The sequence below is a fragment of the Ogataea haglerorum genome (genome assembly GCF_019207285.1).
Source record: "Ogataea haglerorum isolate 81-453-3 chromosome Unknown 81-453-3_NODE_1_length_915391_cov_96.871712, whole genome shotgun sequence".
NCBI classification, from domain to species: Eukaryota; Fungi; Ascomycota; class Pichiomycetes; order Pichiales; family Pichiaceae; genus Ogataea; species Ogataea haglerorum.
In genome coordinates, this window is record NW_025065151.1 from 728502 (window position 1) to 747265 (window position 18764).

The 18764-nt window shown below is 49.0% G+C and overlaps 14 protein-coding genes across 14 annotated transcripts; 7 read left to right on the top strand and 7 right to left on the bottom strand.

Moving 5' to 3' along the window:
• Positions 1-45: 45 nt before the first annotated feature.
• On the top strand, positions 46-997 carry KL911_000445 (uncharacterized protein; the record flags this gene model as incomplete). Its single annotated transcript, XM_043199742.1, has 2 exons — positions 46-583; positions 681-997. 2 exons carry the CDS (start codon positions 46-48, stop codon positions 995-997), a joined length of 855 nt encoding a protein of 284 aa, XP_043057138.1.
• Positions 998-1093: 96 nt separating this feature from the next.
• Positions 1094-2695, top strand: KL911_000446 (uncharacterized protein; the record flags this gene model as incomplete). The annotated part of the gene is made up of 1 exon (XM_043199753.1): positions 1094-2695. One exon carries the CDS (start codon positions 1094-1096, stop codon positions 2693-2695), a length of 1602 nt encoding a protein of 533 aa, XP_043057139.1.
• An 83-nt stretch (positions 2696-2778) lies between these two features.
• KL911_000447 (uncharacterized protein) lies at positions 2779-3831 on the bottom strand (the record flags this gene model as incomplete). The annotated part of the gene is made up of 1 exon (XM_043199764.1): positions 2779-3831. One exon carries the CDS (start codon positions 3829-3831, stop codon positions 2779-2781), a length of 1053 nt encoding a protein of 350 aa, XP_043057140.1.
• A 52-nt stretch (positions 3832-3883) lies between these two features.
• On the bottom strand, positions 3884-4912 carry KL911_000448 (uncharacterized protein; the record flags this gene model as incomplete). Its single annotated transcript, XM_043199775.1, has 1 exon — positions 3884-4912. One exon carries the CDS (start codon positions 4910-4912, stop codon positions 3884-3886), a length of 1029 nt encoding a protein of 342 aa, XP_043057141.1.
• A 567-nt stretch (positions 4913-5479) lies between these two features.
• KL911_000449 (uncharacterized protein) lies at positions 5480-7546 on the bottom strand (the record flags this gene model as incomplete). The annotated part of the gene is made up of 1 exon (XM_043199786.1): positions 5480-7546. One exon carries the CDS (start codon positions 7544-7546, stop codon positions 5480-5482), a length of 2067 nt encoding a protein of 688 aa, XP_043057142.1.
• A 190-nt stretch (positions 7547-7736) lies between these two features.
• On the bottom strand, positions 7737-9905 carry KL911_000450 (uncharacterized protein; the record flags this gene model as incomplete). The annotated part of the gene is made up of 1 exon (XM_043199798.1): positions 7737-9905. The coding sequence occupies one exon, from the start codon at positions 9903-9905 to the stop codon at positions 7737-7739; it is 2169 nt and encodes a 722-aa protein (XP_043057143.1).
• Positions 9906-9986: 81 nt separating this feature from the next.
• KL911_000451 (uncharacterized protein) lies at positions 9987-11093 on the bottom strand (the record flags this gene model as incomplete). Its single annotated transcript, XM_043199809.1, has 1 exon — positions 9987-11093. One exon carries the CDS (start codon positions 11091-11093, stop codon positions 9987-9989), a length of 1107 nt encoding a protein of 368 aa, XP_043057144.1.
• Positions 11094-11318: 225 nt separating this feature from the next.
• Positions 11319-12746, bottom strand: KL911_000452 (uncharacterized protein; the record flags this gene model as incomplete). Its single annotated transcript, XM_043199820.1, has 1 exon — positions 11319-12746. The coding sequence occupies one exon, from the start codon at positions 12744-12746 to the stop codon at positions 11319-11321; it is 1428 nt and encodes a 475-aa protein (XP_043057145.1).
• A 209-nt stretch (positions 12747-12955) lies between these two features.
• Positions 12956-14872, top strand: KL911_000453 (uncharacterized protein; the record flags this gene model as incomplete). The annotated part of the gene is made up of 1 exon (XM_043199831.1): positions 12956-14872. One exon carries the CDS (start codon positions 12956-12958, stop codon positions 14870-14872), a length of 1917 nt encoding a protein of 638 aa, XP_043057146.1.
• Position 14873: 1 nt separating this feature from the next.
• On the bottom strand, positions 14874-15656 carry KL911_000454 (uncharacterized protein; the record flags this gene model as incomplete). Its single annotated transcript, XM_043199842.1, has 1 exon — positions 14874-15656. One exon carries the CDS (start codon positions 15654-15656, stop codon positions 14874-14876), a length of 783 nt encoding a protein of 260 aa, XP_043057147.1.
• Positions 15657-15921: 265 nt separating this feature from the next.
• On the top strand, positions 15922-16530 carry KL911_000455 (uncharacterized protein; the record flags this gene model as incomplete). The annotated part of the gene is made up of 1 exon (XM_043199853.1): positions 15922-16530. The coding sequence occupies one exon, from the start codon at positions 15922-15924 to the stop codon at positions 16528-16530; it is 609 nt and encodes a 202-aa protein (XP_043057148.1).
• Positions 16531-16858: 328 nt separating this feature from the next.
• KL911_000456 (uncharacterized protein) lies at positions 16859-17431 on the top strand (the record flags this gene model as incomplete). Its single annotated transcript, XM_043199864.1, has 1 exon — positions 16859-17431. One exon carries the CDS (start codon positions 16859-16861, stop codon positions 17429-17431), a length of 573 nt encoding a protein of 190 aa, XP_043057149.1.
• Positions 17432-17497: 66 nt separating this feature from the next.
• Positions 17498-18034, top strand: KL911_000457 (uncharacterized protein; the record flags this gene model as incomplete). Its single annotated transcript, XM_043199875.1, has 1 exon — positions 17498-18034. The coding sequence occupies one exon, from the start codon at positions 17498-17500 to the stop codon at positions 18032-18034; it is 537 nt and encodes a 178-aa protein (XP_043057150.1).
• A 72-nt stretch (positions 18035-18106) lies between these two features.
• KL911_000458 (uncharacterized protein) lies at positions 18107-18742 on the top strand (the record flags this gene model as incomplete). The annotated part of the gene is made up of 1 exon (XM_043199886.1): positions 18107-18742. The coding sequence occupies one exon, from the start codon at positions 18107-18109 to the stop codon at positions 18740-18742; it is 636 nt and encodes a 211-aa protein (XP_043057151.1).
• Between the last annotated feature and the right edge of the window lie 22 nt (positions 18743-18764).

An 18764-nucleotide genomic window follows, 5' to 3' on the forward strand; every position in this document is an offset into this window, starting at 1 on the left:
ACAGTGCCAGACGAAATGCACGAGCCGGTGCGGGAAGCCGCGCGCATGCGGCCATCCGTGCCGCCAGGTGTGTCACGCCCCAAAAGACTGCAACGAGTCGATTCCGTGCCAGGAACGGGTCACCGTCCACTGCGGTTGCAAACGGCTTTCGCGCACGGTTCTGTGCTCGTTGAACACAGAGCCTTTGGAGTGCGACGAGGAGTGCGAACTGAAACAGAGAAACAGGCAGCTCCTGAGCGCGCTCACAGACACGTCCGACGCGTCGACAGAAGGCGACACCGTGTCGCGGTTCCTGCTTCTCGAAAAAACCTATACGCCATACGTCCTGTCTCTGTACTCGCAGCAAACGGTGTGGTGCGAGAGCATAGAGCAGATCTTGCAGAAGCTCGTTTCGCGCGAGCTCGGCAGACAGACGTACCATTTCCGGCCGATGAAGAAGCTGCAGCGGAAATTTATCCACGAGCTGGCCGAGGCGTACAAGCTTTACAGCGAGAGCCAGGATCCGGAGCCCAAAAGGAGCGTGTTTGTGAGACTCCAGGCGAGCTCGAGACTGCCCAAGATCGGGCTCAAGGAGGCGCTGTTTGTGTCGGAGAGAATGAAAGAGAAAGAGAAAAAGAAGCGCGAGCGGGCAATTCAGATTGAAGAGCTGCGGCAGCAGAGCGCCGAGTTCAACGCCATAGTGGTGAAAGACCCGTTCATGGGCATGACTGCAGAGAAACTCGCAGCCGAGCTTCCTGAAGAGCTGTCTGTGAAATGGCTGATGGACTCGTTTGTGATTTACGGGGATTTCGACGAAACCCAACTGCGTGTCTTGAAGCCGGAAATTAAGCAAGTGCTCACGAGGAAGAACCTGGCCATGGACTGTGCTTTGGCCAAGACCGACGTTTCGCGTACACTGATCTACGATGTGGAGCAGACCAGAGATCAGCCCGCAGAAACAAAAATGGAACCGGAACCTAATAGACTGCTCATCAGTACCTCTTTTGATTGGTACTAAACTGCATGCTTGCATCTGCTGTGCTACCGTTTTATTCGCTGCACAGCCGTTTTATGCATATAGAAAAAACATTTATTTATTTATTTATCTTGTACCATGGCGATTAGGGATTCGCGACCGAGCACAGAGGAGCCGCTCGTCAACTCGTTTGATCTGCGCTCTGCCGGACAGCACGCCGAGTTCCTGCGCACACGGAATGAGTACCGCGGCCTGGCCGGGTCAGACACGCAGTCCGCCAGCACCCATCTGGATACGCTTATACACCGTCCATCTCCGCTCGTGTGGGGCCTGACAGCGCTGGCCTCAATTTCGGGGTTTATGTTTGGGTACGACACCGGCTACATCTCCTCAGTTCTGGTCACCATCGGCAGCGATCTGGACGGCCGGGAGTTGCTAGTCTCGGAAAAAGAGTGGATCACCAGCGGAACCTCCCTTGGCGCAGTGGTGGCTTGCGTGTTCGCCGGATATATTGCCGATCTCTACGGACGCAAGCTGGTCATTATCCTGTGCAATGCGCTGTTTGTGGTGGGCGCTCTACTGCAACTGCTGGCTACCAAAGTGGTGACTATGATTGCGGGGCGTCTGATCATGGGTCTAGGGGTGGGGATCGGGTCGCTTATAGCTCCGCTGTACATCAGTGAGCTCTCCCCTGCCAAGTTCCGCGGACGAATGGTTATCATAAACTGTCTGGCCATTACCGGTGGCCAGCTAGTGGCTTACGCGATAGGAGCGATTCTGGGTGGCTACCACGGGGGCTGGAGAGCCATTGTGGGGATTTCGATGCTTCCGTCCACCATCCAGCTGATTGCCTTCGTTTTCTTACCGGATACGCCGCGCTATCTCATTTCGATCGGCAACAACAAGGCTGCCCACCAGGTGCTCCGCAAAGTATATCTGGGGTGTCCGTCGGAGCTCATTGAGGCCAGCATCGCAGAAATCCACATGCTCAACGCTGCGGTGCCTGGAAAGACTCAGCTCGAACGTCTGAAGAACTGTGCATCCCAGCTTTTCAACACTCCTTCCAACCAGCGCGCGCTCGTCATAGGTTGCGGCCTCCAGGCAATACAACAGCTGGTCGGGATAAACTCGCTGATGTACTTTTCAGGAACGATTTTCAAGATGGCCGGATACACCAACAGCACTGCCGTCAGCTGCTTTGTGGCAGGGACGAATTTTCTGTTCACAATTGTGGCTTTTCTAGTTATTGACAAAGTTGGAAAACGGAGAATGCTCTTGGTATCCATTCCGTTTCTGATGGGCGCACAGATTCTTTGTGCTGTGGCTTTCCTACATATGGACGTGAAAGTGCAACAAGAAGACTTGGGAATTTGGGAATGGTCTATATTGCTAGGGTTGGTGTTATTCGTTGCGTTCTACGCTGTTGGTCTGGGCAATGTTCCATGGCAACAAGCCGAACTATTCCCGCAATCTGTGCGTGGTATGGGCACCTCATTGGCTACCGTCACCAACTGGACCGGCTCCTTGGTGGTTTCCGCCTGCTTCCTGTCGCTAATGCAGTGGCTCTCTCCGGCAGGTGCATTTTTCGTGTTTGCCGGAATAACGTTTGCTTCGTGGGTGTTTATATTCCTTGTTTACCCTGAGCTGGGCTCATTGCAATTGGAAGAGGTACAGGAATTGCTAAAGGATGGATTCAACGTGCGGAAGAGTATTTATATCCATCAGCACAGGCTTGTGTGATAAGTATATTTAATAAGATGTACAATTAAATTTACGACAGATTACAACACAGATTGATGTTGCAAGTGCCGCATTATGCTCGATCACAAGCCATGGTCAAGACGCCGGGCGTCTTCTGCGAGTTTCCTCCATGCTTTGGAGCGCTGTTTTTTTGAGATATTCGCTGCGAGCTCCATTGCGTCGATGCTACCAAACGAAGCAGCCAGCTCTAAGAACTCGAGTCCCTGGCCCAGATCTTTAGTGCAGCCCCACCCCTGTACGAGGGCCCGGCCAACCTCATAGTATATAGTGCTCTGCGGATGCACTGGTGGGCACAAAACAAGCTTCCGTGGATCGATGTGGAAGGAGTATTTGTGATTCATGTCTACTGCTCCAGCCTTGCATATCCAGATGAAGCTTTGGGCGAGAGATTTTTCGTCTCCATTGCGCAGGCCGAGCCCATAGGATAGCATTTCTTGCGCATTTTCCAGAGAATGGAAATGCTGGGAAAGCCCCTGGTCTTGCAAGTCAGGTGTCGAAGACTGTTTCCCACGAAGAGCCTTCAATGGTGACTTTATTAGCGACGAGAGCGACGACGCCGAGCCTGTGGACCCGTGCGACTTGATAAAATTTGGCGATCTCAATGGCTCTGCCATTGCCTCTGGCGCTACGTCGGCAGAAGGAGGAGGTGATAGGGGGCGGAATCGCGCAGAGTCGTATGTGTTGGACTCCGTGCGGAAGTGGAATGTGCGCTGGCTTGTAGGCGTGGCATCAATGGGCGTTTGTTGCACATAATGGCTGCTCACGTAATATTCCTCCCTCGAAGCTATTCGTCTGTGTTGTGGCTGTTTAAGAACTGGACGGTCTTCGAGAGCGTCGTCGCCAAGGTCAAAACTGTGCGAGTCCGAGTCGAGCGTAGTGTTGACGTCTTTTTGCTTTTGCTCATACCAGAACGGCTTTAGCGATTGGAACTGGCTGGCAGGCTCATAGTTTCTGGCCTCGTGCTCTACTTCGAGACTCTCGTAGTCTTCGTCTGGAAGACCCAGCTTGTCCAGGAGCCGTTCGTTCGTCGCCACAGAATCTGCCGAAACCAGACTCAGCCGTGCATCGAGCGTGTCGAGCGGCGGGTTTTGCGAAATCCTTATTCGGTGAGACATAAACAAAAAAACACGTAAAAAAAAGGGGAGAAAGTACCTGGAATTAATTTTATCATTTGAATTCTATTCTGAAATTATCCTGCGGCAGCGGCCTCCTCTCTGGCAAAGTGAAGCGGTGCTTCTCTTCCATGGTGCGCCACTGTATCACGTGCAACAAGTTGTACAGAACGGTCAGCACTGGAGCGGCTATGCCGTTTTCCTTGGCCACGTCCAAAGCGTTGCCCAAAATGACCTGGTACTCGGTGTAGTTGCCTTTACGGATGTCCACCAGCATGGAGGGAGCATACCACTCGCGGTCGTCTGAGTGGATCATGAACTCCACTATCGACTCTGGCAGCTCGACGCCGTCGCTCTTCGCAATTGCCAGGACTTCGGCCATGGCAGGACGCACAATCGAGTCGACGCCGCCAAACAGCGCTAAACGGCCAATATCAACGTTGGTCAACGCACACGAGGAATTGATGGTGGCGTTGTAGACTAGTTTCCGCCATCTCGTGTAGTTGACGTTCTCGTCGAATGTGACGTCGTTCTTATCCGTCGAGTACAGCTCGATGAACTGCTTGCATTTTTTTTCCTGCTTTCCGTAGTCAATTTTTCCGTTGTCGCAGACGCCGATCTTGACCGACTCCGGGCCTACCTGCTTGACCGTGCGTCCATACAAAGTCGACGAGATCATCGACACCCCGGAGATTACGTATGCCGACGGAAACTCTTGCAGCACCGCCTTGTGGATGCCGTATCCGTTCTGCAAAAGCACGATTCCCAGATCGTCATGGTAACATTCTTCAATGAAAGGGTTCAATGGTTGCACGTCCGGCGTGTTTTTCATCGAAAACACCACAAAGTCGAACGGACCGTGTTTGGAAACGGCCTCGACAACGCTCTTGCAGATGTTGGTTGGACGGAACACGTCGACTCTGCCATAGTCGCAGGACTGCAGCTCGAAGCCCTCCTTGATCAGAGTGTCGTAGTCAGACCGGACGACAGCAGTCACCTCGCTCTTGCCTGCTTTCTCGAGAGAGTAGGCCGCAATGGACCCCACGCCTCCCATTCCAACAAGAAGAACTTTTGCTTTAGACATCTCCAAATATATTTATTTGACCGTTAACTTTTTTCTCACTGCTGGGAAGTAATTATCACTATCGAAATCCAGATTAGGAAATCGCGATAAATTATTTGATTTCGCGAACGCTTTCCTAGAGCACTGTGAGCCAAGACGGAATATCAAATGTCCAGCTGACGGCAGGCATGCGTGCTATTACCCCTGGGGCTCAATTGCATATTTTTCCAGTAAAGGCGTCTGCCTTATCTGGCCGCTGTCGCCAGTCGTCAGAGCAAATCAGCTAGCGGCAGCACTGCTAGCAACTCGCTCATGCGAAAGACCTCATAGCCTGCAGTTGTGTTATCATTGGGGAGTAAGTTCAATGATTTAAGTGTAGTCAGAATCTAACAAACAAATAGTGAAGTCCCCTCTGATCAAGTGGCTCCAGCCTCTCAAGTTGATACTGCCTTGCACACTTGCAAGAACTTTCAGAAAGCGCCCCTTACATCCAGACGCAAAGCCAGCCCCTGTTAAGCTGCTCTAGATTCCTTTTTTCGAATATTACTTTAATATCACCTACAATGTGCTATCGGCTCCACTCATCCGTCACCGCGGACTCTTCACACCTCCTGCAACGCCGCCTGCAACGCCGCCTGTGCTGGATGTCATGCTGATCCCGGGCCCACTGCTGCCAGCAGTTGTACTTCCCAGCACATAAACCATAAGCATCATCACGAGTATGTGCAGACCAAAGCAGTAGGCAACAAACATGAGTCGCGAATACTTGGTGCTCAGCACAAACCTTGTTACCTGAATGAAAATGCGCTCGAACGGCGACATGCGAGAACTGATTCTCTGGCTTTCCATGATGCGGAACTGCTCTATTGGATGCAACTCTTGCTCGTAGCTGTCTTTGTACTTGCTCTCGAGATCGCGCGACGAAGCAGCAGCAGTCTGCGTGTGCTTGGCGTCCTGGTGGAACTGGAGGAACCGTATTCTCTCGTAAAGGCCTTTGTTGTCGTTTTTCAGCGCGTTGATCTCTCTTCTGAGCTCGACAATCTTCGAAAACTGCTTCTTCGTCTCCTCCTCCAGCTCCTTGTTACGCATACGGAAACGGTCACGCTGCTGTGTGATGATAGGCAAGATGGAGTTATTTTGCTGAGCAGAAGCGCCCGGCTCGAAGCCTCCCGCAATGGAAGATGCCGGAGACAGTCTTCCCCCTCGCGAAGGAGCACCAATCATCGAGCCCCCCGCCACAGAAGGCGCGACAGAGGAAATCATCGACATGGTCTCCCACTTGTCGTTGCTAGAGGAGCCGTTTTCTAAATTCATAAGATCATTTTCAAGCTTAGAGTTCATCTCACTCAAACGCTCGAGCTGCTTTGTAAGCTCCGAGAGTTGTTTCTCGAGAGTCTCACACTTTTTGGTCAGCTCCTCGTTCTTTGAACGGTACTCAATTAACTCACTGTTGAGCTTCTTGTTGCGTTGAACAATCGCAGAGTCCAGCTGAGGAAGCTCGTCCTCGTCACCCAACTCTATCTGTCTCAAAACCTCCAGCTCTTTCTTGATTTCATCGTAGTCTTGTGTCTCGTTGACTCTCTGCCGCAACTGCCCAGCTTCGCTGTTTAGCCGAGCCACCTCTCTCTGCGAAGCCTCGATCTTGGACTGGATCTCTGACTTGAGTTTGTCAGCGTTTTTGCGTTCGTGCTCGAGTCGTGCAACCAGCAACGCGTTTTCGCTCTCCAACTCGCTGATACGTTTATTGTTCATTTGTCTTAGCTTGTCAATCTCGACGTCACTGCGGGCCGAGCTGATTTCCCGCCGCAGTTCCTCATTGCGGCGTTCCAGCTCCATCACACGCAACTTAGCCGTCTCTGCGTCCCGACTCAGCATTTGCAACTCAACAGTACCTGCAGCACGCTCCTTCAGATCTGGTCCATCAGCCAATGTATCGCTATCTCCATCCTCCTCAGTATTCAGTGTGTGCGCATGACTCTTCAGGCGGAGACGCATAATCTCGTCGTTCACTTTCAGCTCCTCGACCTCTTTCTTCAGCTTTCCAAGAGTATCTCCTAGTTCAAGCTCCTTCTTTCTCCAATTCAGTTCTTTCTCCTCTAACAGAGCTTGCCATTCGCTGTCCTTGGCTTGCAACTGCTTTTCCACAGCGGTGGCCATTTCCTCTTCGCTCTTTGCAATCTTGGATTTTAGTTGCTCGTAATCAGCGTACCCCAGCAGCTTCTCTTCAAGATCTGCCTTTTCAGCCTTTAACTTTTCCACGTCCTTGATGCTCAAAACCGCCTCCAGGCTGATCTGGAGCAACCTCTTCGGATCTGGAGCCTCGGCAAGGGCCCTATAGATATGAAAGAACACGTTTTCAACGGTCTTATTCTTCTTGGTCAAGCTGTCTACCTCATTCTGATACGACTTGACCAGTTGGTTGATTTGTTCCAGCTTCTCCTCCTCAGGTAGCTTTTTGAATGCTTTTGTTTTCGTGGCCAGATCTTTTCTACTAAGGAGGGACTCCTTCTGTGAGGCCTGGATCTCTAACCCTTTTGCGTCCATCTCCTTCTGCAGACTCGGAAGGTCAATCACAGCCCAAGAGTTCAATGCCTTTTCGAAAACGCCCGCACTAGAGGCCACATCTATGCTCGAAGTCTTATCTTCTTCACTCATGATCGCGATGCGCCCTTGAGACTGGTGATACAGCAACTTCTCTGAACAGTTCGTGTCTGAATGATTGAATGGCTACGAAAGAAAGTTGCCAAAACCGATAATGTTATACCAACAGGCCTTGTACTTATTGTTCAACCGATCGATTACAGTTTTCTATTTATTTTTATTTTGAAACATCACCTCTACACCATCAATCAACTTTACCAAGTCCAGGACCAGAGCCAGCGTTGGCTTCGGCGTCGGAGAAGAAAGGCTTCAAGCACCTGTGCTTGTCTCCTCGAGAGCGAAAATGAGTCGTTGCCCGGGTCTTGGACAATCCTAATATCAAAACTCCGATCAACATGAGTAATACGAAGTATGTGGAAACTGCAGAGACGGAGAGACTAGACCGCAGTCCCTTACCCGGAAACTTTTTGAAGCTTGCCACAGATAAGACGTCGACCGTGTCAGAGATTGTGTCACTTGTTAGTTTTTGTCCTTTCAGAGACGTATCCCAGTAATTGTTGGTGAATCGCGACACTATTATAATATCTCCGGGTTTGTAATTTTGCGTATTAAACTTGGACCAGCCCAGATTCTTAGACAGGGATTTGAGCTTACTCTGCTCAACATAAACTAAATGTACATTATTGTCCTTAATTTCGAATACACCGGGAACCTCTTCTCTTAGTGCGCGAATAATATCCACATTGTCCTTACCTTTGGCTTTTAGCATTTCAACTTTGGCGTACTTTTCCCCCCTGAGCCTCTTCAATTTTTCAAACTGGTTCATCAATTTGAGATAATGGAACCTGTGTCCAATCTGAGAAAGCGCATACCCCTGTTTGTGTAATTGTGTGTGGTCGTCAGCATCAGTGACAACCAATACCACTTTTTCGTTTTTTGACATAATAGCCGGATTAAAGTTCCTGGGAAAAATAGCGTCACGTGAAGCATCAGTCATCTGTTCCACGAACGGATTGGCATTGACTTTGATGAAGTCCATTACAGCATTGAAATCTCTAATGTCATGAGGTCCAAAACTTTGAAAAACATGCGAGACCAACGAGTCGTCCTTGAAGCACAAAAGCATCGGGTATGTAGTCAATGTGCGAGCTGTGTACATCTCTTCATCAAAATGGAGTTGATTCGCGGGATCGGCAATCTCCTGATTCACGTACTTGATTAAAGTCTCCTCTTGGTTTTTAGCAAGATCCATGAGTTCGATATCGGAGCTTTTATAGAGGCGAACGTTTGAACGCAAATCCATCACTGGCTGGATTAGGTGATCAAGAAGCCAGAAATCCTCAGCCACCGCGGTCTCCTTGGAGTAGAGATAAATGAATGTAATTGTTGGATCTACGTCTATCTCTGTGAAGTCTTCTCTTCTAAAGGGCGACGATCTGAGTTTCATTTTCTTCGACAAATCGGCTTTTGTGATGTCCTCGAATTTGGCGATATCCAGCAATCGTTTGCTCCAATTGATGATCTGTTTTCCGTTCAACGTTGAGGACTTGTACCGTATTTTGTTACCACCTCTATTACTGGGCAGAAACATGAAGATTTTGGGATCATAGGTGTCATAGTTGTCTGTAAGCAAATCGTCCATTCCTAGGGACGAACAAATGTTCTCATTGGACTTACAATTCAAATACCCGACCGAAAGCTCGTTTTGTTTGATCAGCGGAGAAAGACGACGCCCAACCATGCTCCACAAATTGCGGAAATCTAAACACCGAGGACATTTGCTGAACAACTTGTTGTCCTTGACATCTTGAGAAAAGGTATCGACATTCAGCTCCTCATCTGTTCCGGGCCAAAAGGACACCAGGTGGGGCTTTTCAATGTTTCCTGCAATTATCTCAATCATGTTGGCACTGCTGATTGCCCCGATGTCTGCTGATTTCATCAGATCAGAGATCTCTTTTGGCGACTGCAAAAGCTCCTCTCTGGAGTCTATTGCCTGCTCACGCACAAAGGCCGTCAATCCTTCGACTGTTCTCTCGTAACCCCTGCCGAAGGACGCTAAAAGCTTGCCTCCATTACCTCTGTCGTTAGGCCCATATAGTCTAAGCATCGGGTACATGAAGATCTTTTCGCGGTCACAGAGATCACCACTGGCAACACAATCAACCTGGTTGATGTAAACGTCATAAGATTCGGCCTCGGCATGAAACGTGTCGTAGAACTCCTTCCAAATCGGTGCCAGAGCTTTGCAATGGGAACAGTGCGGCGAGAAAAACTCGACAAAATGGAATCCCTTGGACATCACGTTGTCGAAGTTGGCAGCTGTGAGTGGCTCGGGAAAGACATCATCCAATTCAGCGGCCGCAATGACGGCTAACACCACCAGCTTTAACAGTGCCAGGTACAAAACCATCCTACACAAACAAAAATAAAAGATTACTTTCACATAAGGGTGAGGTGCACATCCGAACACCAGGAATATTATAAGGTTTTTCTAACTAGTTGCTGCTTGCAGGTAACTCTTGAAAAACTCGAAAGACACAAGCGTGACCGCGCTGGCAGGAAGCGTTCTTGCGAGATTGACCAGGAACCCTGAATAAAACCCGGGAATTCCTTCGTTCTTGTAGATCGACAAAAGAGTTTTCAGCAATCCAGCGCTGGGCTTGGTCGAGTCGCTATTGACGATTTGCAGTCTTGTGCGTAATATCTCGTGCGGATAGGTGACGCCAGACGCTAATATCTTGGATAGTGACGACGATAGAACCAATCTGCAAAACTGATCGAAAGTCATGGTTTTTTTGTCAAACGTGTCGCCATCAACCCGAAGCACCTTCTTTAAGTTCTCGTATAATGGGAATTGTATGGCAACATGTATGAGTCCGAAATACGACGGCAATAGTCCTCTATAAAATGATCGCGCCCCCTCGCTGTGATACATCTTCACGAAGGCGTCTATGGTTCCATTGTAGTATTCCCGTTTGATGCCGCCCTGCGTGGCAGCTGCGCCGACAGTGTCACCGAATCTGTCGTATATAGTTCTTCCTTTAGTCATCTGCAACATCAATCTTGTCTTTACCACCCATATCGGATTTGTGACGGTGGTCGAAATGGCGCCGGAAGAAATTGCACTGGCAAAATAGCCTATCGTGTCGTCTTCAATAAAGTATGAATACATTTTCTTGAACTGCTCGTAACACGAGAAGTAGATCATCCATGTAGGGAAGTAGCCAAACGTGATGGGCACCAGGCCCCTATATAGTCCACGTATTCCTTCCTCATTCCAAATGGTTCCCAATGTTCTTATGATTCCTGTGTATCTGCGTTTCTCAAAATTATTGATCTTGACCTCGTCTTCAAGATTTCTGAGATATGACCCTTGAGCCTGAAGACGAGTTTTCGTGACATCCAATGGGCAGACAACAATGCCAGACAAGAATCCGGCAAGTCCACCCGATATTGTAACCACTTGATTGTCTGTAAGCCGAAGTCGGTAATGTCCAAAGACGGGGTGCGGGGTGTCAGCGGCAGTCATACGGTCGGGATCTTTTGGGCGAGCCAATTTGGTCTCTTCAAGAGCGGGAACAGGTGGCTCTGCACTCATGTGTGATGTTCATGGGGATGGTGGTATTCTAAATAAAAATATCCCCTGTAAAAAAACACCAATTTTTTGCCCTGTTTTCAAAGATTTCCTTTACAAATTGTATTTTTTAAAATGACTTTTGACGAATTGGTGGGGTGCAAATATTACCCGATCCGGACCCCGTTTTCAGACAATAAACATTTATCTCATGACAGAATCTGGTCTCGTATCTATTTTACTACTTAGCTAGTTACTACCAAACTTTCTATCCATCTCCCTCAGACAGTTCACAACACTCTCCACCTCGACATACATACCTTTGGTGTTCAAGTTGCTGATAATGTTGTTGAATCCTGCGGTTTGGAAATTCACATGTCTAGACAGCGTTTTGTAAGCATCAGCGCACGGGATGAAATGCTTACCAGGGTGGTTTATCTCGAGTTCGTTCAATGCAGGCAGCGAGGTGACACTGCTTGTGCGGCGTGAGAAGTCAAGTTTCGGTGCTGTAGTTGGCGGCGTTGGAAGATCTGGCTTGGCTTGCTGAGCTATCGTGGTGCAGAAAAGCGTTGACATAGGGTCCTGCTGGCATTGAGCGCAGTTTCCCGGATTTCCTGTGCACGCCGGCTGCTCGTCTGCAGACTCGTTGCCCACGTCTCTTTCTGCGTCCTTCTCGTTTCTGTTTAATTCGCTCGTGATCAAATTATCTTTCATTTGAACCATCTCTTTCTGTTTTGCAATTTCGCGACAGACACACGGCGTGTCGTCCGAACAAAAGCCGCACTGGTCCTCTGGTGCAATCGCTGATTTACCGAATTCAGGGTTTTCCTCGCTCAGAGAAGCAGAATTCGGTGATCTGAAAAGCATATCGTTTTGCTCCGTCGTTTTGAGCACGGGCAGTTTCTTTGCGCGCTTGAAACTGTTGGTGAAGTCAATCTCCTGCTCTGACTCCTTGGCTCTTTTCAAGGGCACGGCGGGAGCAGGAACAAACTCGTCAAGATTGATCGAGTTCTCTCTTTTGCGAATTCCAACTGTCTCACACAAACAATCATCCTTCAAACACATACCGCAAGCTGACGACCGTGAGCTGTCCGAAGGATTGGACGGAGCAGGTGAAATCTGTTGCAGACTCAGGCTGCTGCTGCTGCTATCTCGCTCTCTTCGGCCAGACGACCCAGATGAAACACTATTATGTCGCGAACTGTTTTTGAAGTTGATCATCATCGATGCTGCTTTGGTCAGATCAGCATCTGGAACAGACGCCACTTTGCGACGAGTCGACACAGAAGATTGCGACTGCGGAGTGGCTGGACTGTCACTGGTCGGAGATATTCCTGGAGACACGCCGTTGCTAGACGAGACCTGCCGCTGCACATGCTGAAGACCTGCGCGCATCTCCTCCAGCGCTTTTTTCAGACTCTCGTTTTGCGCCTCGAGTCTCTTGATGGTGTTGGTCAACATGCCCTCTTTTATGCTTTTTTCACGCTCCAGTTCTAAAATCTGTGTTTCCAACTCACTCACACGATTGGCCCTGCGCTCACGAAACGCGCGCTGAGCCGCCCTGTTCTGTGCCTTGCGCTTAGTCGCTGGCGTGTCAACACTTGGTTTACGTCCTGGCTTGGGCCGAGGAGGCAGGACCCAATCTTTCGACGTCACGATCTTGGCGATCTTTGGCATTTGAGAGCCTGTGGACGGTGCGATCGCCTGATTCGTCCTGGGAGCTATGGATGGAGAACTCATAAGAAGAATGAATAATTTCTAGTGGGATTTCCCATCATATATATCCTAGGACCGATAATTCCAATATCCTTTTTTAATTAAAAAAATCGCCAAAACTGTGCAAAGATGTTTGAAGGCCTGAAATAAGTAACCTTTCTTGTCTATATATGTCAAACCGATCACGATTTGCTTGCGAACGGTGCAAGCGTTCAAAGCGGAAATGTGACGGGATTCCTGACGTAAAGGGCTGTACGGTGTGTCACAAAGCTGGCGTGGAGTGTTCTATTCTGCATCACCAGGAACAGACGACGAAATACATTGCGCAGTTGGAGGCCAAGATTAAATATCTGGAGTCAGACGCGCACTCAGGGACAGCGGGCCCAGCGATGAAATTGGTGTCACATCCTCCTGCCATCAGAGAACCAACAGATAAGTTAGAATTCGGCCCCAGTCTGTCATTTATATTTCGCAGAGCTCTCGATGACTCCCCGTTGAACGAATATCAAGACAAATTTGTGCCAGAAGCCTTGGAATCTCCGCCTTCCAAAACGGGGCCGCCAGATTACACGCGTCTGATGGAGGACGATGAAATGGGCAAACGTTTGATCGAATCGTGCATGAAACTTATGTTTTCTCGCTTTCCTTTTATTCACAGAGAGTACGCTTACGAATTGCACAGGAATAGAAAAGAAGTGTTACGGACTTCAGAAACAAGACAGGACGCGATCAAAAGGTTTGTTCTGCTCATGATATATGCCATTGGTCTGCGCGTGGCCCAAATGATCAAGGCAGAGACGCTCGAAGGGTTTACCTACTATCAGGCTGACGACATATATGCTGATGCCGCCCAGGATCTAGAGCGAATTTGCGCAGTCGTGGATATTGACTCCGTGAGGTGCCTAATCCTGGTGGCATACTTCATGCTCCGTTCTTCGCGCAGTCACCAGATATGGCATCTGTGTGGTCTGATTATTCGGCTCTGCGTGGATTTGAATTTGCACCGTCGTGAGAGCAGACCTGTTCCTGTCGAAGAGCTGCACGATTCTGTGATGCGTCGGCGTGTCTTTTGGAGCGCATATGTGATTGAGAGAAGCGTTTGCATGCACTTTGGACGCCCAATGTGTCTTTCTGACTACGACATCGATGCCGAATTACCATACAACATAGACGACTCTGTGACAGACTGTCACGAATTGGATGACATAATTAACAAACACCCGGAGAAAATGGGCCCGACGGTCATCACAGACATGACGGTGGGCATCTGTCTCATCCAGTTGCGGCGAATAGATTCTGTTATCCATCACAGCATCTACCGCGTCGACCAGGAACGGGACATTGTGACATTAGTGAAAGATATTGGCGTGATGTACGAGAGAGTGCAACAATGGAAGAACGACCTGCCCGCCTTTGATGATGAAGACAACCAGCTGTTCATGACACTCCTCTACCACAAGACAATGCGGATACTTCTTGTTCCTTTGATTTCGAAGGATATTGAAGTCTCAAACTCGCCCGAAGCGCAATTCTTTGTCGATCAGTGCGTCAAATCGTGCGGTACAATCTGCTTGCTTGCAAAACGTCTAATACAGCTCGATTGGTACTGTCATAGCTTCATCGCTATACACACTCTGTTTGTGAGCGCAATGACTTTGATATACTGTCTTCTCACGGGACGGCTGGAATGGACGGTCGAAATGTCAACCTGTCTGCAGTCGTGCTCCACCGCGCTATTTGTCGTGGGGGAGCGGATGCCTTTCACGAAATCGTTTCTGCGCGACGCTTACGAACGCGTGCTGAACAAAACCATGGAGCAAATGTCCAAAAAAGAAACTGTCAACAAGACAAAAAATTACCGCATTGGAGGCGTCAACGTCCTCGACAAGCCCTCGGAGCTAGATATCTCACTCTTGCAAGAGCAGAAGTACCCGGAGCTGGACCTAAACGAGTCACTTAATACGCCAATACCGAACGATTTCGACGAGCTATGGCAAATAATCAGCGACCAAAAGCCTTTTGGTATTGAAGGAAACGTCGCTCTTAATGAGTTCAACTACGGACTGGATGACGGATATCAATACTAATTTATTTATTTGTGCCTTTCGCGTGGTTCTCTTTGTCATAATATTCGTTGAGCCAGGACTGATAGAGTCCGAAATCTTTAAAGTCGGCGTAGTTGGCCACTGGAACTGTTTCCTTGTCACTGATGAGCTTCTGTGCCTTGGGAAGCGAGCATTTTTCCAAAAAAATTGTGTCTTCGTAGCATATAACATTTTCTGGTTGCAGCGTTGCACACAGCACGATCGTCAGGGAGTCTTTTTCCTGCGGCTGCTTTGTAGCCAGGTTTTCGGAAAGCCTCCCCTTTAATACGGTGGCGTACCCTGATGATTGCACATCAGCTGAATTCAGGCCCATGACACAAATGTAAGGATATGCCACACTCTTTTGACGGACCAGAACCTGACTCGAATTGCGAGAGCGACAAAAGTGCGCTATTTCGTAATCAAAACACAGTCGCATGTCAAAGCCAGAAACCACACTAATCGCGCGTATAGTGGCAGGATGGGTCCAGGCCTGGTACACAAACGGAAGAAGTTGTTCGCAGTCTCTTAGCTTGGGAGAGGTGAAAGCGTTGCAGTTTTCTTTCTCGAGGACCACTTGGGAATACTGCTCAACTTCCTGACGCAGCAATTCCACGCATTCGCGAGAAAATAGCGGAAAAGAGCCCTCACCAACAAGTTCCAGGGAGTTTAGCGTAGGGTCCAAGTGGAAGCTGCGAACATTTGTAGAGCGTGGGATCTTCGACTTTGAGAAAGCCAGATGCTCCACGGGATCAAAGGGGATACCTGGTGAAGACTTCTGGCCCATATACAACAGTTGCTAAAGGAACGAAAGTGGGCCAGAAATGTTTCTTGTGGCCGAAAAGTGCATTCCTGTATCGGGTAAAGAATTCCTTATCGATTTTTATGTAATCAGCAGGAGCCATAGACGTTTTTTTTCGTTCCCTTTCGAGCAGAAATCCGGCGTACGTAATTTTCGCAAGTGCAACAGCCTTTTCGGATCACCTGGATCCCTGGCCGAGCAAATCTACATAGAGTACTTCAGAATCAGTGCAGTCGTCCGGCCGCTCAGAATGTTCGGCGTGATACCAGTCACATTGAGAAACGGCGAGCGCGCGACAATAGTGCCTTTTGAGTCTGTCGACCACGTTCCAAAATCCTTAGTTAGTAAGCTGCACCAGGAATACAACTACGAAGTTGAGCAGGGAAACACCCTGGCCCAAATCGAGCCTCTCACAGAGCAAGAGTTTTTGGATTACTACTGCCCCAAATTTCTTGCGATCATGCTCCAAGGAGAATTCGAGTCCACTGCTCACGCTGTCGAGCTCGCAAAAGAAGCAGATCTCGGTGAAAAGTTCCTCGGGTCGTATTACATAAAACCAAATTACCCGGGGAGATCGTCGCATAACTGCAATGCAGGATTTCTCGTCTCCAGCAAACACAGAGGAATGGGAATCGGCAAACTTCTGGGGCAAAGCTACCTGGAATATGCACCCAAATTAGGCTATCGTTATAGCGTGTTCAACCTTGTTTACGAGACAAACAAGGCCAGCTCGCGAATCTGGGACAATCTTGGGTTTGAAAGGATCGGACGGGTGCCTGGTGCTGGCTATCTGAAAGACCACGGATACACGGACGCTATTGTCTTTGGCTACGATTTCACCAAGGGCAAGGAGACCTGATGCTGAAACAGCGTTATATGACAGACGTTGGCCATGAAATGGTCATTTCCGAGTGCATATGTATTTTCACGTGGCACATGCCATGCCAGCTATTGTATAGAATAATGCGGATGGAGCCACTTGCCTTATGACTAACCAAAAGCAAAGTGCCGCGCCGAAATGGCATCGTTGTGCTTACGTAAAAATTACAGATTGCCTGTTTTCTCCGATTGAGTCAAAAAAATATATTAGTCACCTTTACTATATATAAGTACTTTGCATTTGACGGATTTTTAGTGGGCTTGGAGATGGTCAGAATGGGCTCCACAATGTCCACCTTCAATTAATCATGCACCTAGCAGGTCATAGAGCAGGTAGGGAGATCAGCAAACGTATGCGTATGGATACGGTTCCCGACCTGGTGAGCGACAACTCAGACACAGACGACGATATGAGCAATTATACCTACGAGAGTGCTTACGTGCACAGTTACACAGAGATCAATGACGAGCGGGCCCGCGTTATGAACTTGGTTGTGCAAATCGTGAGCGAGACCATCTCGCTGCGCCACGGAGCAAACCAGGTTTCGTTGCAGAGGTTCATACAACGCATTTTGGAGCGCTCGGGGCTGGGAATGGCTCAGTTCATGAGGGGGATTGCTATTCTGCAAAGGTCAACATCTTCAGATGGCATTTTCCAGCAAATTTTGTATTCCATGATGCTTTCGAACGGTCTCCCGCAGGATTACGACGGATGGTCAAGGATTAGTGGCATCAGCAGCAGTCGACTGCAGACTGAGGTCCACACGTTTGCGTCCCAGCTGGGCGATTTAGCTGTGGACGATGAACAGGTTTGGAAGCTCCACCAGAGCATTAAGAGTGAGGTTTTAAAGTATGTAAAAGTAGCACGTGAATTTTGCTAAATGGACTAGGAAACTACAGAGAGATTATTTTTTTTATTACACCAATTGCTGAACTGCTAAATTGCAATGGGCGCCTTCTACTACCACGACGAGCTACCAGGCGATTTCACCGACGAGCACAATTCAGGAAAGCCTGTTAGCCTGGAGCAGCTGGCGAAAATAGGTGTTTTTTACAGGCATTTTGAGACTGTGGAAGAGGTCGACGTTGTGGCCAAAGAGCGCAATTACAAGAACAGAGACGAGATTGTTCTTTCAGAGTCGACGTTTCCCGGCGGACCAGAAGCGCTGCAAGCCAAGCTGGAGGTGTTCTATAGAGAACATCTCCACGAGGACGAGGAGATTCGTTACATACTGGACGGTGAAGGCTACTTTGATGTTAGAGATGACAACGACAGATGGATTCGCGCAAAGCTAACCAAGGGTGATCTTCTGATTCTTCCAGCAGGCATCTACCATCGATTCACCCTGTCTAATTCCAAGTACGTCAGGGCTCTGAGATTGTTCAAGGACGAGCCGAAGTGGGTGGCTTTGGACCGCGGAACCGACCAGGCGGAGTCGAGCTTTTCGAGAACCGAGTACCTTCGCAGTGTGAGCGTCAACTAGTTACGATCGTTTGTATGGGAATATTTATTTATTATCCGGAAATATATTTTCTCTAATCAACTCCACTCCACAATGTTACGAAACAGACTCGGCATCACAAACATTCTACACGCCAACTCGAACAGGTGCTTTTCCTCTAGCGTGTCACGAACGCTCATATACAAATCGCAGCCAAAAGTACCCAAGCCAGCACTCGAGTCAGAGCAAGCAAGTAGTCCAGTGGCAGATGCCAAAGACGCAGACAGACTGGCCAGACTTGAGCAGAGTAGATGGTACAAATGGACGCCCAGGATCCTCAAGCCTTATGCCCGAAGCATGACCATGCGTCCGCTGGGTTTTGGTATTAGTTTCGCAATACTCCACGAGATCACTGCTGTAGTGCCATTTTTGGGACTGTGGTGGTTTTTTCTCCACTACAATTGGGTCCCGTTGAACGTGCCGCAAGATCTATTGGCGAGAGGTGCTGAGGTGCTGTCGAAAGGGCTTATAAATCTGGACGTAGATCTGGTGGAAAAGACCAAGATCGTGACTGCGGGAGCCAATGCCTACGCCGCTACTAAGCTGCTTGTGCCGGTGAGACTGCCGGTCTGTTTCGCGCTAGCTCCCTTATTCGACAGATGGTGCGTCAGACCTATTCAGATGGCTTGGAGAAGACGGAAAGAGCGCGCCAAGGCCAAGCGGGCAGCTAACAAAGCTAGTCGTAAATAATCCTGTACATTTTTCAAGTAGA